The 16,073-nt window shown below is 39.0% G+C and overlaps 1 protein-coding gene across 3 annotated transcripts; it reads left to right on the forward strand.

Moving 5' to 3' along the window:
• Window positions 1–1,140: 1,140 nt before the first annotated feature.
• On the forward strand, window positions 1,141–15,820 carry tbxa2r (thromboxane A2 receptor). Of its 3 annotated transcripts, none has more exons than XM_054602418.1 (6): window positions 1,141–1,211; window positions 2,197–2,315; window positions 2,875–3,009; window positions 3,114–3,182; window positions 8,933–9,817; window positions 13,094–15,820. In XM_054602418.1, exons 5-6 carry the CDS (start codon window positions 9,023–9,025, stop codon window positions 13,415–13,417), a joined length of 1,119 nt encoding a protein of 372 aa, XP_054458393.1. In that variant the 5' UTR covers window positions 1,141–1,211; window positions 2,197–2,315; window positions 2,875–3,009; window positions 3,114–3,182; window positions 8,933–9,022; the 3' UTR covers window positions 13,418–15,820. The 3 variants fall into 3 exon arrangements, with proteins under 3 accessions (XP_054458393.1, XP_054458395.1, XP_054458392.1); XM_054602420.1 differs by adding an exon at window positions 11,675–11,808 and having other exon boundaries at window positions 2,875–3,182; window positions 13,094–13,367; XM_054602417.1 differs by lacking the exons at window positions 1,141–1,211; window positions 2,197–2,315 and having other exon boundaries at window positions 2,527–3,182.
• Window positions 15,821–16,073: the final 253 nt, after the last annotated feature.

Below are 16,073 nucleotides of genomic sequence, written 5' to 3' on the forward strand. Positions count from 1 at the left end.
ATTCACAGCAAAACTCATGTCACATAAGCACTATACGCTTAAAATGGTATCCACTACATAAGATCCGTGTAAAAGATACAAGGAGAAAAACTGTGTTTGGTCTGCTAGTTGCTTCAACATTATGTCTCTAATCTTGGCTGTACTTGGCACTGCATCTGTTTTCTCCCATAAGTCTTCACTCACTCACCCTGTGTATAAAGCCCAAAGGATTACTTAAGTGTAATAAATTGTAGTAATTCGAGCACCCACGGTTTCATTCCTTATCTCAAACCCTTTCATCTACCACATGGGGGATAGATGAGGGAATATCAGTAGTGGTCTTGCAGGAGGAAAACATCTAAACTGGCCTAGAGCAAGGCCGTAGCTTGGTAAAGTCAGTGCATCCACTCTGTTGTACTTCAGTGCATCACGATTGTGTGATGTATTTAAATTGTAACCTTTTCTGTTGTTCCGGTTTTGATTTTTGTATGTAGGAGTTATTTTTTGCAGATTTTAATGATAAAGTGTAGCTAATTCATCTGAATGTGTCAATATCTGCAGAGAAAATGTCAAGTAATAAAGCAAATATAATACAATACATTAACTGATACAAGAAAAACGGAATGAATCATTACAGGGTTACTGTATTGGCCTATTGTACATTGGATTGTACAGGTATTCCTCACAAAAATGGGGAAACCTCGTTTAGATTTTCAAATGAAAGCAACAAATATAATTAATGCACATCACTGCTCCATATTATCAGAATGATTTATTGGTCCTAATATTAGCCAAATATAAGAACCCTAAAAAGTACCCTTTTAGATTAATTTCTGCTGGTGAGCCCAAAAAAACACCTAGATCTTGATGTTGGCCTCACTTTTGCTACTTGAGCATCAACTCATTGCTCTGTATCAGAGCTCACAACAACATTACAGGGCTCTGACAAAACTCAAAGTAAGATCACTCAAAGTCCCGATAATTGGTGTGCGCAGCGAAATTGCTACGATGTGTGATAATGATAGAATACTCCATCACTGTCATCTTTGTTTACAGTTTTGTTAGTACACTGTCATGTTTGTCCCCATTGGTTAGGACCCAGATTGTGATGTTGATTTTATGGTCAGTTGATCCAGTGCCTGCCTTATTCCCAGGCTCTTATCAGGGAGAACATGTAAGGCTGCTGGTGCTTGTGAGTCTTCAGCTGTTTAGACGGAACTGTAGATGGACACGTAAGTAAATGAGGAATTCTTGGGCCTTTGTGGTATTTAATGCAAACATATCGTAGACTGTGGTTATTAGCTTCACACAATTGACAAAAAGAAAGTTATTGACGATAATAGTTCATTTTTTTCCTTTTAATATGCTTGGTAGTGTATGTGTGGGTCAGTATTATTGATGTTGTGCGGACATATATCTGTTTACATTGTGGGGACCAGCCATCCTTTTGGGGACAAAATGCATGTCCCCATAACACAAAATCCTTCCATTTTAGGGAGAAGACTACGTTTAAGGTTAGGTGAAGGGTTAAGATCAGGCTGGTAGTGGTTATGGTTAGGGGAAGTCTCAAGGAAATTAATGTTAGTCAATGTTATTTCCTCTAAAGTGGTGGAAACAAATCTCTTTCTGCACATTCATGTGAGCTGTAGTAGAGCAGAACCAAAGGAAACTATTATTCAGTCATTGTGTATAGAATATGATAATAGCAAAAAACTGTATTTATATCCATCCGCCTAGTATATAACCTCACTCTGATGATGAGAGTCAAGGTAGTCACTTTGCCCAGCTGTTGTTCTTCAATAAATAGTTATACCATGCAAACTAAAACCAACAAAGTGTATTTTAACGTTTTAGTTCGTGAATTTGAATAGTCAGAGTTGCTGGTAAGTACCGGTATGTTTTTTCTTGTTTTTTTTGCTTACCTGGCTAGTTGTTTCCGCAGGCTTCCAGTCTTTATGCTAAACTAAGCTAAACTAATCGCCTCCCTGATATAGCCACATACTTAATGCACAGACATCTATCTCTAATTATATTTCTTAAGGTTTTGTACTATTCTTTTAATACTTAATGTCTACTGATGCACATTTAGCACACTATTTTCCTCAGATTCTATACACATTTGTGGACTGTATATAATCAGCCGACAAGAAAATGGCAGCTTTATGACTTTAGTATTCATAATCCTGCAATCTCTTTTTTTACCTACATTCCTGCTAGATTATCTGCAACTGGTTTACAGGCCCAGGCTCAGCTGTAAGTGTTTGGCAGCCGTGATCCACATCTGCACTGCATATCTCTATCTTGATAAGTCACTCAGTTGCGTAAACTGGATAAAGGTAAGCTTTTATATAAAACCTGAAACCAAAAAAATAAAAACATCTGCTGATGGCACGTCAAGTTTTTTTTTCCAAATGTTCCAGGCTAGTCGTAGATCTAATGTCAGTGTTGTTAAATTAGCTTGATTGCTGAATTTGCTTCAGTCTCTAGTCAGCAAAGTTCTTGTGACGTTCATTTGTTTTAGAAAACATTATTGTTGTACAGCTTTTTTTCACTGGCTTGATGTAAAGAAATGACAGCTGTTAGTCTTTAATCCGCTTTTTACGAGGAACACATCAGATAATATATTGTAAAGGCTATCCATTTTATTTCTATTGGTATTTTGTAGAAATCCCATGTTTTGGTGTATTGACTAGTCGTTCATTTACCCCTTTCTAAAGCCTGTGGGGACAGCACCTCTACCTCCCTATCACACATACTCACACATAAAATAGAACAAATTAAAACCGAACATGAAACAAAAGCCCTGTGCACCACTTACTTACTCCAGTTTTATGCTTTATCACTTTTAACTGTTGCTTATTTTCCTGCCTAAAAAACTTTGTGCTGTCTTCCCAGAGCCATTCCCCTTTTGTCTTCCGGGGAGGGGTGAATTGAGCAAAAGGAAGCCTGACTGGAGGGAGAGAGATGAGTATCTAAACTCCGGGGGAAGGGAGAAGTGAAGATCCGAGTTCCTGCTCGCAGGCTGCTGCAGTACTTATAGGAATTTATTTTCATTAGATGGGACTTGGTGTATGTGAGACGTTTCCTTCTTCTTCCTGTGACTATTCTTTGTGTTATTAATCTTACAATTGCAGTAAGATGGTTTGCATGGACAAACTTCCCAACTGAGAGTCAGCTTGGTCCTTGAAAGCGCCTCTGTGCTGGTAAGACACGTTTTTAATTACTAAACTATGCAATGTGATGGTTTTACTCACTTTATGATAATTGTATGACAGCCCTAGCATTTTTTACAACATAAATGTTGCTTGTCAGGACACCGAGTAAAGGCTGCATCAGTAGAAGTTGTGTTGTTTGTTTGTAATGGTTTTGTTTTATTGCTTTCAGTTTGCAAATATATATGCAAGTATTAAGCATAGTTTAATGGTATATTTCCTCGTCATATGTCTCTAAAAAGTCATATTTTAGAGAATTTTACAGAGAGCTGCAGTAACTTTGGTTTGAGTGCTGATTAAATGTGAACAAACACAGACTTTGGGTTACTATAATTTAATGATAGAACTTTGTTTCACCATTTTAAAGGATGGTCATTCAAACTCTACCAAATTCTCCAAAATGTTATGGCAGATTTTGTTCAACTAAGCATTTACTTGAGCTTATCAACATTGGCCAGGCTTCATCATTGAACTCCCACTGATAATACACCTCAATTCTGAAAGTCAGTGAGGCACAGCTGCACATCATCAGTGTGTTTGCCTCTGCCTTGTGACCCATACGGTTGGTGTGACATACGATGTAGCTTGACATGTGGACTTCTTTCTTCCTGAATAGAACATACACAGTAGTAGTTTATGTGCAATCCATGCTCTTAGACCCGACTTCTTGCTATCCATCTTGTAAAAAAGAAACACTAATTGCCTGAGAGGCCAGCTCCAAAATCTTCGAAAATATATAGTCGGCTCAGGCGCACCAACATCTTATCACACTTATTGAAAGCATACAAGTCAGATTTTTGTAAAAAGAAAAGATTGTTTCTTCAGTTCTTTCTCCTCTCTCCTTGTCTCTGTACTATTGGAAAAACTGAATTGATACATTGTGGCATTTACCAGGTACCTACCTCAGGTTTGAATTATTGATAGGATTAATTTTATCATAAGGTCAAGAGTTTACAACAGTTAATTTGATATTCTGGGTCTTTTATTTTAATCTATGATAAGGAGACATAGTTAATCAGCCTGCTGTGAAGTGTCGTATTATTTGTTCACCTCACAGGGCGCACAATACCATAACCACTTCATTGGCCAAATAGACTAAATGCAAAGGATTCTGACTAGGGTTTCTTATTTTTATTAGCCATACATATTGCTCACTTTTTTGTGCATTTGTCCCTTTTGCCTTGTTAAAGTAATGCAAATAAATATTTTGTATCAAGGGACATTATAAATACATTTGTTGTTTGCAATATGAAAAACAAAAACTAATCATTATAACTGATCGATTAAGCAGGATTTGGGATGGACAGCAGACTATTCAGGAGGTCTCAAAATGTTTTCATTGCAAGCAACCATAAATACGATAGTTTATCTATGTTTTGTACCACAAACCACATTTGAATTGTGTCTTGTGGAAGTAAATACATTTAACAGCTGAAAAAAACGATTGACTTTGGAGAAAGAGCACTGGCAGTTACACGCCTTCTGTATAGGAACCCTCTCGACACATATTTTGCACACATTCTGCACTCTACACTCTGAAACCACGGGAGTGCCTCAGTTAAGGGATATTGAATATGTCATATTGATTTTAGACACTAACAGGCTCTTCTGGCTAATGGCGCACTCAAAAGGTTGTAAGGGTCATACAAGAGCTGGCGCCAAGCACCGTCTCTCTCATCCGATTATTCTCTAAGGTATTGAAGAACCTGAAAAATAGTGTAATTATCTTTTCACGGAAGATCCAAAGGGTTTTGTTGATTTAATGTTTTCAGCCTTTTGGGAAGAGGTGACAATTAGACAAACAAAACACCTCCTGCCATGTCTGTTGGGTAATATAAAGATTTTACCATTTTAACAATGTGCATTAACATCACTAAACATGTATATCCATTTCCCACAAATGATGTATACAGTAGGACTTTGCCTCTAACTCATGGCCACTTTGTTAATGCCAGAAAATAAAGAAATTCCATTGTCTGCTGCAAATACTTTCCAAACAATGCAGAAGCTGGCATGCAGATATGCATGAAGTCCTTGTAAATTGCAACACTAGTCCCGCCTGAAGAAGGTTTAAACCTAGGACTGATGTAAAAGTGCTCAAGGACTTTTTTTGTTTTTGAGGAGCTGGAAATGATTTACATAATCAAAACATTTCCCCTTATTGTTAGTTGATTTGTTGTTTCTCATGTTGGAGACTTAAACTTGAGGGTGGGGCAGGCTATAAAAAGACACCTGTCTGCTAGTTTTGTTGTGGTGCTGTTGAACTGTCAGATTTTTTCCCCCGGAAAACTACCAGTGTGGGCTACATCAGGCATGTAAAAATGTGCAAAGAACAAATGCATCTTCACACATTATTTTTTTTTTTAAATGTTTAACCCTAGTATTACAGGAAAATATGAGAGCAGCAATACGTGTAGGATGTTTATGCTCCTGTTTTTTACATTACATTACATTACAGTCATTTAGCAGACGCTTTTATCCAAAGCGACTTACAATAAGTGTATTCCACATAGGTATTCAAGAGAACTACTAGTCACCAGAAGTCATAAGTGCATCTCCTTTCTTAAACAAGCATCTAAGAGCATAAACCAGAGCAAAAGTATAGTGCAGAATCAAACTAATACGAATACAATAAGTTCAACAAATTAATATGAATACAATAAGTGCAACAAACTAATACGAATACAATAATACAATAAGTTCAACAAACTAACAATACAATAAGTGCAACAAACTAATACGAATACAATAAGTGCAAGACATTAATATGAATACAATAAGTGCTAAGTGGACTCTGCTGTCCTGACGTCAGTGGGGAGTTGGGCGGCTGTGGCGCATGAGGTAGAGCGCTTGTCCCGTAACCACAAGGTTGGTGGTTCAAACCCCTCTACTGGCAACATGCCGAGGTGTCCTTGAGCAAGACACCTAACCCTAAGTTGCTCCCCGGGCGCTTCATTGCAGCCCACTGCTCCTCCGGGATGGGTTAAATGCAGAGAAATAATTTCCCCATTGTGGGACTAATAAAGGCTTAATTATTATTATTCCACCACTGTTGGGCCAGGACAGAAAGAAGCTGTGACCGGGTGGATCGGCCGCAGGGACCTCCCCGAGGCAGCAGAGCGAAGTGGTCGGGCGGGGGGTGTAGGGCTTGACCATGGCCTGGAGATAGGAAGGAGCTGTTCCTTTCACTGCACCAGAGTCTTAAACTGGATGCGAGCTCTTACAGGGAGCCAGTGTAGAGAACGGAGAAGGGAAGTTGTGTGGGAGAACTTGGGGCGATTGAACACCAGACGTGCTGCAGCTTTCTGGACGAGCTCCAGAGGTCTGACGGCCGACGCCGGGGCTCCAGCAAGTAGTGAGTTGCGGTAGTCCAGGCGGGAGATGACCAGAGCCTGGATGAGCGCATGCGCCGTCTCGTCAGTGAGGAAGGGGCGAATCCTCCTGATGTTGTAGAGGAGGAGTCTGCAGGAGCGTGTGACCGATGCAATGTTTGCTGAGAGCGACAGTTGGTCGTCCAGGGTCACACCCAGATTCCTCACAGTCCGAGTTGGCGTCACCACGGCATCATCAATGGTGATGGACAGGTCTCGGTTTTGTCCAGGTTGATCTTCAGGTGGTGTGTCGCCATCCACATTGTTACTAAATGTGTTAACCTCACTGTTTAATGTACTGTTCAGTGCAGTGTAGGTTGTATAGTGTGGGATGTACAGTACCAGTCAAAAGTTTGGACACACCTTCTCATTCAATAGTTTTTCTTTATTTTTATTTTTTTCTACATTGTAGATTAATATTGAAGACATCCAAACTATGAAGGAACACATATGGAATGATGTGGTAAACAAACAAATGCTCAACAAACCAGAATATGTTTTATATTTTAGATTCTTCAAAGTAGTTGAATGAGAAGGTGTGTCCAAACTTTTGACTGGTACTGTACAGTTTTCAGTTCTGTTCTGTTACATATTAACTTCAGCACTGTTTTATTAATGGGAAGATAATTTTATTTGTCGATTTATCTTGATAACTTAGCTGAATTATGTCTATCGCCTCTAGTTTGCTTTCTTTTTTCTCTTTTTCTATTTTTGACCCAATTTCTAGTATCTTGAAAAGCTTCAAAACCAACACGTACATAACAGCACATACAGTGACCTTACAACTTCTGATCACTGATTAAAATAAGTGTCAGGATGCTCACAGGAAGTTCAAACCCACAGTTTTCTCAGCTATTTTGATTATGAGTCTTATGTTCCAGAAAGGAAAAGCTGGTACATAAGGTAACATCGGTGTCTTTATAATATATGGGTTTGTTTGGGGAAGGTTCAGTTTTGACAGCTAATACCTGTTTATCCCTTTAGCTTATTCCAGAATTATATAAATACCCATATGATATGCCATCAAACTTATATATATAAGTAAATGATGATTATCTATTTCCCTTATTTGATTTCACTTCACTGTCCTTTGGGACAGACCACTAGGGACCACATAACCTAACAACATAAACTGATAGTGACACTGTATATTTATTTCCTGTAAGTAACTCTGTCAGTGCTCATCACATAACTGCATTTCCTGCCAGGATATGACATATCCCCTACTCTCTGTCTATATTTTTCTCTGTGTCACTCTCTCCATTTCTGTCCCATTCTGTCCCTGTCTGCGACCACTTTGTCACATCTTCTTCCACATTGTTTGAGACAATTTGTTTGCACGTTGGAATAAAACACCTTCATTGTTTCTTCTTCTCTTGACTCTTTCCTATTCTTTGGTTGTCGTGTTATAGTCTCAACCTTTTCCCTAAACTCAAAAGGGGGCGTAACAGTGTGGATGTCCTGATAATGGACTTTTCGTAGGGCATTATCCCTTACCTTACTCTCAGCCATTCAGAATAGAATATTTGTCCCGACTATGGTATTAATTGACTTTATATGGCTTGTATGTCCATTCTAAAGATGCATTAACTGTAGATTTTAATGGATAGGGTCTAATCTATGTAGTTTTAGCAAATATTCTTATTGGTAACAATTATTGAAGCTACCAAGTAAATTGCTGAAATTTGGGAGTTCAAACAGGGCAAACAGCTATAGCAGTCAGATGATCAGACAACTCCTGTGTCGAAAAGAGAGAGAAAACTGAGAGTAATTGTGAAATAATTATACAAACTGTTCTTTGTAACCATCCATTGCAGCTTACAGACCAATTTCCTGGTTCAACTTTGACTTGTACTCTTGTCGTGCACAATTAGCCATTTATAGCAACACTTTGGGTTCTCTCGTTTTCAGTTTTACATCCAAGTAAAGACAATCTGGCTACACTGTTGGCTTGGTTACAACTTACTCCTGTTTCATGCATGTCGTTTGAAGGACATTGTTCTAGCAATATACAATAGACATGTTCCCAGATCTAAGCAAATACTTTGGTGAATACATCCCTGATAACAACCAATGGATATCATGGCAAAATATTAAAAAAAGAAAACAACCCTGCATGACTTTAGATATGAATAAACATGTAAAGTAAATGGAGGGCTGAATAGAAACCAATTTCAGCAAAAGCAGATTTGCAAAGTGCCCAGCCGGAATAGTTGGTTGAGCACTATTTAGCACAAGAGTAAACAAAAATGTTTGAAATGCAACAAAACCAGCCCAACTTTCAAAGTAGCTGGAGGGTCTCTGACCTTTTGTTCAATTAATTTGTATTGTATGTTTCAACGTTTAACTTTTTTTCTTTTTACTTTTGAGGTTGAAGAAAGAAATGAAATTCCTCACACTGGCATTGTCTGTCCATCGCTGAGTCATCTGAAATCAACGACCCCACACCAGCTGAACACCATGAATGTCTCAGTCGTGCCTTTTGCCAACAACACCCCACTCTGCTACTCCATAAACAACCCTCCATTCAAGATCAAATATACCGTCGCATCGGCTTACTTCTCATCCATCTTCACCGCTTTGGGTCTCACCTCCAATCTCATCGCCTTTGTGGTTCTCATCAAGTCCTTCCAGCGGACACATAGCCGCTCACGCTCTTTTCTGATCTTCCTGGGTGGCCTGGTGGTCACCGACTTCATGGGTCTTCTGGTCACCGGCTCCATCGTGATCTCCTTCCATGTTACGCACTTTAATTGGCGCCGGTTGGATCCAAACTGCCACTTCTGCAACTTTATGGGAATGTCCATGGTCTTCTACGGACTGTGTCCGCTGATGCTAGGTGCCGCCATGGCCATGGAGCGCTTCATTGGCATCAACTGTCCATTTGCACGCTTCACCAGCATGCCAAAGAGCCGGACAGTCTCCATGGTGCTGATGGTGTGGTTGATCGCCGGCTGCATAGCTTTGCTGCCCCTAACAGGCATAGGAAGCTACCACATGCAGATTCCTGGCTCCTGGTGTTTTTTCAACATCGGCTCTGAGGGAAACAACCTGGCCTTCTCCCTGCTCTTCTCTTTGGTCGGGTTGATGAGCATTGCTGTGTCATTTTTGCTGAACACGGTGAGCGTTGTGACCCTGATCAGGGTGTGCTGTGGACAGGATAGTACCCAGCGTCGACGAGACCACGAAATAGAGATGATGGTCCAGCTCATCCTCATCATGGTCATTGCTTCTATCTGCTGGTGCCCCCTACTGGTGAGTTTGCCTCTTTGAAATAAGTAAGCCTTATATATAGTATGTGCATGTAATATGTTCAGGACTAGTTTTATGACAAACGATAAAGTCGCAATTATAATTAAAATGTTCAACTAGTAAACGTACGTAGGAGTGTAGAAATCTGAATCCAGGGTTCCTTGAGTTGCATTAACCAACTTCACACCAAGATAATGATAGCATTAAAGGTGCTGTCAGCATTTCTAATCCAATACACCCTTTGTCAAATTAAACAAAAATACTCACTGTTCGTTAAGTGTCTTTTCTGTGTGCGCTGAAAAAATATCACGTTTCCATCCACAGTCCTGGCTCTGTCAATTGGTAATAAACAAAGTGGTGCTGAACCCAGTCACACAACATTATTCCAGTCAATCAGCAACAGGGTGCAGTCATGCTCGTCCGCAGGACAGGAAAAAGGCCATGGATGTACGAAGAGAGAGGCAGTTGGGGACAAGAGGGACTTTAAATATATTAGTAGTATTTGTGTGGATGTTGAGTTAAAACATCAACCATCTTTCTCCAGAATCGCTGACTCTCCCTTGAAGGACCAAACACAATTATTTATTTTTTAAAAAACAGCTAAAAGTGTGTGACCTGATAGACTAAACATTAACCAAAAGTAACAGCGAAACATGATCACTTATAAGACGGTAGATGGGAAGATAAGAATACATTCAGTTATAATATTGCAAAGTACCTTAACTAATAGTGTCTACCAAATAATGGGTTTCTCCGGGAAAACCATGATCAAACCATATAAAGGCATCACAAAGTCCTAAGCTCCTTTTCTCTGCTCCTTCTCTATATGCTTCATTTCACCTTAGCAATTCAGCTTCCTAACTAGTTGATCTTAAAGCTTTCTGGTGTTACCCTGGATCAGAGAGCCCCTTAATGCCTTATTTGAAATCACACTCTCAGGTTTAGAGCATGGGTGAAATCATTGCCTTTTAAGGTAAAACTTGGATTTGCTTTGTAGCTCTAGTTATTGGTTGTGTGAACTATAACATAACATGGGTTGAAAACTTACCCATGGGTTAGCTAAAACATTTTTGGGAACAAAGTTAAGGTTTAGGTAGAATTTTAACCCAACTGTCCATTGTGAACATCTGTACAGCCGGCTTCCTGATTCTTTTGACTTTGACCAACTGCACTTGCCGTGGGCAATCATGGGGTTTCTGTATAATATAATTAGCGACATTATGGTGGTAGTTAACCAGGGATAACTGTCCTCTTGTTCAAAGCCTTTGTGAATATGTGATATATTTTCACCTATTTCTGCGATCTCAGCAACTGCTGTCTTTAATAAGCTTTTAACATAGCAAATGGGACAAGCTACAAAAATACAACTCAAGTTTTAATAGACTGCTCTTTTCCTGAAATATTTTTTCTAACTCTTCTTCTGGAGGATTACTATGAAGCTAATTACTGTAGAAGCAACATGAATAATTTACTCCAACCTGCTTAATCTCCATCCATGAAACTCTTCTTTGTCCAACTGTGTTAATAAAAACAGGTTGAGGGGGACGGAGTGTCTTTTGATTTGTAAAATCAAACCCCCTTTGTGTGGATTTTTTTTGGTGTACCTTTCAGTTTTGAAAGGTGTTATGGTAGTCATTTTTTAAAAAGGAGATTATCCTGGTGAAGCGGATGCCAAGCATTGCCATCTACCACATTTTGATGCTACCACTAGTTGCCAACTTCTATTAAACATAGAAGATGTTTAATAGAACATTCTATTGAGCATATCAGAGTAAGGAACAGAAGAGCTGAAGCTGCCTGACTGGAGCATATATATTTTTGCAGTCCTGTCTAACCTCAGTTGTGTGACACCCTGCACAGATATATATTCTGAAGAGCTCGGTGACTGCTGATCCTGTAAGAGATGATAATGTTTTGTTCTACATACGAATGGTCACCTGCAATCAGATATTTGACCCCTGGATATACATCATGTGTCAAGTGTCCAGACTAAGGCGAGTAAAAAGTTAAACAAAAGCATTGAAAGATTGTTACAATAACACAGCATCCCCATAGTAACTGCTCACCCACATCATCATTTTGGGCTGTGGTTGGCTGGCTGCCTCAGCGTGTCCTAAACATCTGCCAATGCAACTCATGGATGGACTGTACAATGCAGTTTACTCGATGTCTTGTAGCTTTCATACCATTACCAAAAAGCTCAAAGTTTTCATTGGGAGCATTCATAGAGCCAGTGTCTCATCTGTTTTTTGCTGCTGCTATGCACCCTTCATTCCATTCCCAGTCGGTTAACAAACAGTTCACTTAAATAGTTCCAGCCCTTTGTCATGTTTGTTTATTATCCTTGCGCCTGCCATCATCCTGAAACTAACACACATGGTCCAAAACTTCAACGCTTAACTATCTGCAGATTGTTGTTTTGTTTTAGATACGGAAACATTTCTTTGAATCAGAGCTGCAGAAATCTTTACAGATAAGGGTTAAACATCAGGAAAGTCACTCAGGCTCAGTTGATGTAATGCTCCTGAAATATGCGCTGAATATTGCCTTCTGTGGAAGTGGAACTTCAACTAGGATAACTTACACCCTGGAAAACATAGACACTTTGCTTGTTTCAGTCTCTAGAGCACCTCTGCCTCTGAGAATAGTTTGCCTAAACTAAAACTTCTGTTTTGCACTTCATCTCAACACTTGCATGCAACATTTGTTACACAATAAAGTGGATTTATATAACTGTTTACTTGCACTGCTTGGATGTAAACCACATTAGAACTTTATTTTATTTTTTGGCACCAGCTGAATTCGGAACAGAGACAACAATAAGCAAATTTATCATTCGTTAAGGAGCTTGTTGGCATGTTTTCCCCCTGTAAGAGATTGTTCGGCCAGTACTAATAAGGCTATGCCTAACATAAAATGCTGCAGTTTAAGTGCAGCAGGGGGGATAATTGTGTTGCAACAGTCACTGCTTCTGGATGGCCACGCCGAAATTAGTCTATCCATTACCTCACTAGACTTAACACGTATGTGTGTGTCTGTTTGCATTTGTAATATTAACCAATCTCATCTTTTACCTTTTGTTTCTCCTTTCTAATATCTCTTTCCCAATCTTTTCAACTATAATTTGATACTTGTCTCCCCAACTACTTTTTTACTTCCTCCCTTTAAACTTCCCATTCTATCTCATCCTTCCCCCACTCCTTTCCTCGATCATTTCTTTCCTCTCTTTTCTTCTTCTTTCCCTCATCCTTATCCCCACCTCCATCCTTCCACCAATAGGTCTTTATTGCACAAACTGTGCTGTCCGGTGAAGGCCTTAAGATCAAATACCTACTCCTATGGCTACGATTCGCAACCTGGAACCAGATCCTGGATCCGTGGGTTTACATCCTGTTTCGAAGGGCAGTTTTTAAGAGAATCTACCCCCGCCTCAACTGGTCTCGCGGCTCCATCATGACCCTGTACCCGTCTGTCAGAGACACCGTCCGGAGGTTCACACGCTCTTCACTTGGGAGCACCCTGGATCCAGATGAAACAGGAGAGCCGCGGAATTCAAATGTAACACCCCCATCATCTTTGAAGCCACCAGCTCCTTCTCCATGATTGTTTGGAGTTGAGTGTTGCAGCAGACAGAATGTCATCATTGGTGTTGCAGAATGTGTTTGACTGTGTCTTAAGCTCTAATGAGTTTCATGTTGATTGTGGCCCGGATAAGAGGCAGAATTGCACCAATGATATGAAATAATTGAATATTGTTATTTTATTGAATATAACTGAAATGTTCAACAGTATTAGCAATGACACTTTAATGTAGAACGAAGTATAAAGAGAGAGCAGCTAAATTCAATTTTAAGGGAGATCACACAGCTGCCCACTGCTCCTCAAACTATCCTTTACACTCCTTCTCCTGCTGTGGGATTTAAGAATAATTACCAGTTAGACTTATATACCATTGTTACTAGCTTTGGTTGCCTACAACTTTAACCGCCATTTTGTTTGCATATATTTAGTTAGGTTTGTTTTTTTTCATAAACAATAAGTTATCTATTTTTATTTTCTTTCATTCTTTTTGAGACGCCGGGAGAATCATGCAATCTTTGCTAGTGTCCGTGAGTGAGTGTGCACCTCTGTGTCTGTGCACGACTAATCTCGCATTCTACTGCAGCACTCTGCATAATATTTTGGGTGGCCAGTAATTGCTGCATGTTTAAGGACCTCTCATGGTTGTGGTGAATTACATTTTTTCAAAACACCTTTTATTGCAAGCTCTACACTGCCTGTCACTGCCTGCTGACTTCTCACTCACTAACCCTCCCGGCCGGTAGTGATAACACAGTAAAGTGTTATCTCTGTCAGTATTTGTTGTTGTCTTTATGTTTGAAGAAATGTTTTTAGAAGCACAGAGGGCCGATGGGACACTAACATCTTATGGATCAAATTTGTAATCCCTTAATAAAATACAGTTTCTGTAACACCATAGTGCACACAATTCATCTAAAACTGATTTAGAGCTATCTACACGCACTGCCTTTTCTACAGGTAGTGCTCACTCAAGTGTTTAATTAAGTTAAGTTTTAAACAACTTTTTACAGTGGACAGGGGCATTCTTCAGGTGATTGTTTTAAAGTGATACTATATCCTGTTAAGATATTATGCCCTTTATGCTCATGTACACTTGCTTGGATGTTCCTGAGTGTCACAGTAGACCCAGGAATATGATGTAATTGTGTTTTCAGGCTCATGCTAAGTACTGTTCATGTATCGTTTCCTTTCGGAAAGCACCTTGAAACTGTGTGACCTTAAATGTTGAAGGAACAGTATGTTGAAGGAACAGTATCCGTGTAACTTTTGATCCCCTATCTTGTACAGGTGCTCAAGAGAATATGCTTTGATTAAAATGAAATATAATTTATAGACTGCTAGAGGCATCCAAACACTTTCCGTTTAAACTGTTTATACAATACATTATAATGTATTTTCTATGTGTTAAATGTTTTGATGATGCATATGAATCAAACCAGACTTTCCATCCCTATGTAACAAATTAAATATTTATGCAGTCAATGAAAATGTAAGGTTCATGTTGTCAATCTTTTCCACTGTCAACTTAAAAAATGCAAACAGAAATATAATAGTATTAAAATGAGATGTGTTGCTGCATTCAAAACATTCAACAAAAAAGGCTTTAAGTGAGTAAAAATTATGTAAGTGCAGAAGGTTTTGAGTGTGCTAGTGTAAGTTAGTGTAAGTGGGAAATACATATTATGTTTAAATCTGGGTGAACTGACCCTTTAAAAAAAGGCTAAATCAACTACCTTACATTCCTTTGAAAGGAATGTGTGCCTACTTCGGTTTTAGATTTGAATATGTTCTATGCAAATATTTCTCAGACCCAGAGGGATTCAGGACACCCTAGCTTATTAATGGTTTTCATAGAAAAAATGTTATAAGAATTAGCTTTACTTACCAGCTGAGACTGATAAAGAATCTTAGTATGGGGTTCATCATATCAGATACACCTTCTCTTACCTCTTACCTTTTCTTTGGGCCTCACTGCAGTGCTAGTAAAACAGTTGTTATTTCTGCATCTCTTAGAGATGTTTAACTGAAACGTCAAGTTGCTAGTCAATTGTAAACGTTTTTATGATAACATTGAACAGGGATGATTTCGTTGTTAGATATTCCAAATTCAGCCTGATTATTCGGCCAGTGTAATGACAAACATTGTAGCAGTAAGAATACATTATAATATTATAGTTATCATATAAACCAACTAATGCAGTCATGTCTTGCTCTACTGGATAACCTAGTAACCCAGCTATTTATGTTTATGAGTTTAAAAGATTATATTATCACTCATATCGGTCACTCAATTACCAGAAGAATCACTGAAGCAATAACCAACAAGATGTTTCTTGCTTTTCTCCGTAGCAGTATCATCAATTGAAAATGTGGAATGTGCTTGAGAGTAATGGCATTTGATTGTACATATAAATAAATGATTAAATTCCCAACTCTTTGAAGTGGGCTTTTCTGTTATACATACAGGCTTGAGAACTACTGTATGATTTCAACCTTTTTACTTACAATTTAAACATGTGAAATATGCCATACATTTTTCAGGTCTTCATTAAGAGGTGCAATCATGTACAAAGTGTTAAAACATCATCAGACAAATACTGATGTAACTGAAACAGTGTAGCCTGCGGCTGTGGCGTAGTGGAGAGCAAGGTAGTTCTCCAATCAGAGGGTCGGTGGT

This window comes from Anoplopoma fimbria, chromosome 8, assembly GCF_027596085.1.
Source record: "Anoplopoma fimbria isolate UVic2021 breed Golden Eagle Sablefish chromosome 8, Afim_UVic_2022, whole genome shotgun sequence".
Classification (NCBI taxonomy): Eukaryota; Metazoa; Chordata; class Actinopteri; order Perciformes; family Anoplopomatidae; genus Anoplopoma; species Anoplopoma fimbria.

Bases quoted from the DNA above. Each gene is read 5' to 3' on its own strand.
- tbxa2r (XM_054602418.1), top strand. From the start codon at position 9,023: ATGAATGTCTCAGTCGTGCCTTTTGCCAACAACACCCCACTCTGCTAC. The intron at 9,818-13,093 runs GTGAGTTTGCCT...TTCCACCAATAG, and splicing joins TCTGCTGGTGCCCCCTACTG to GTCTTTATTGCACAAACTGT.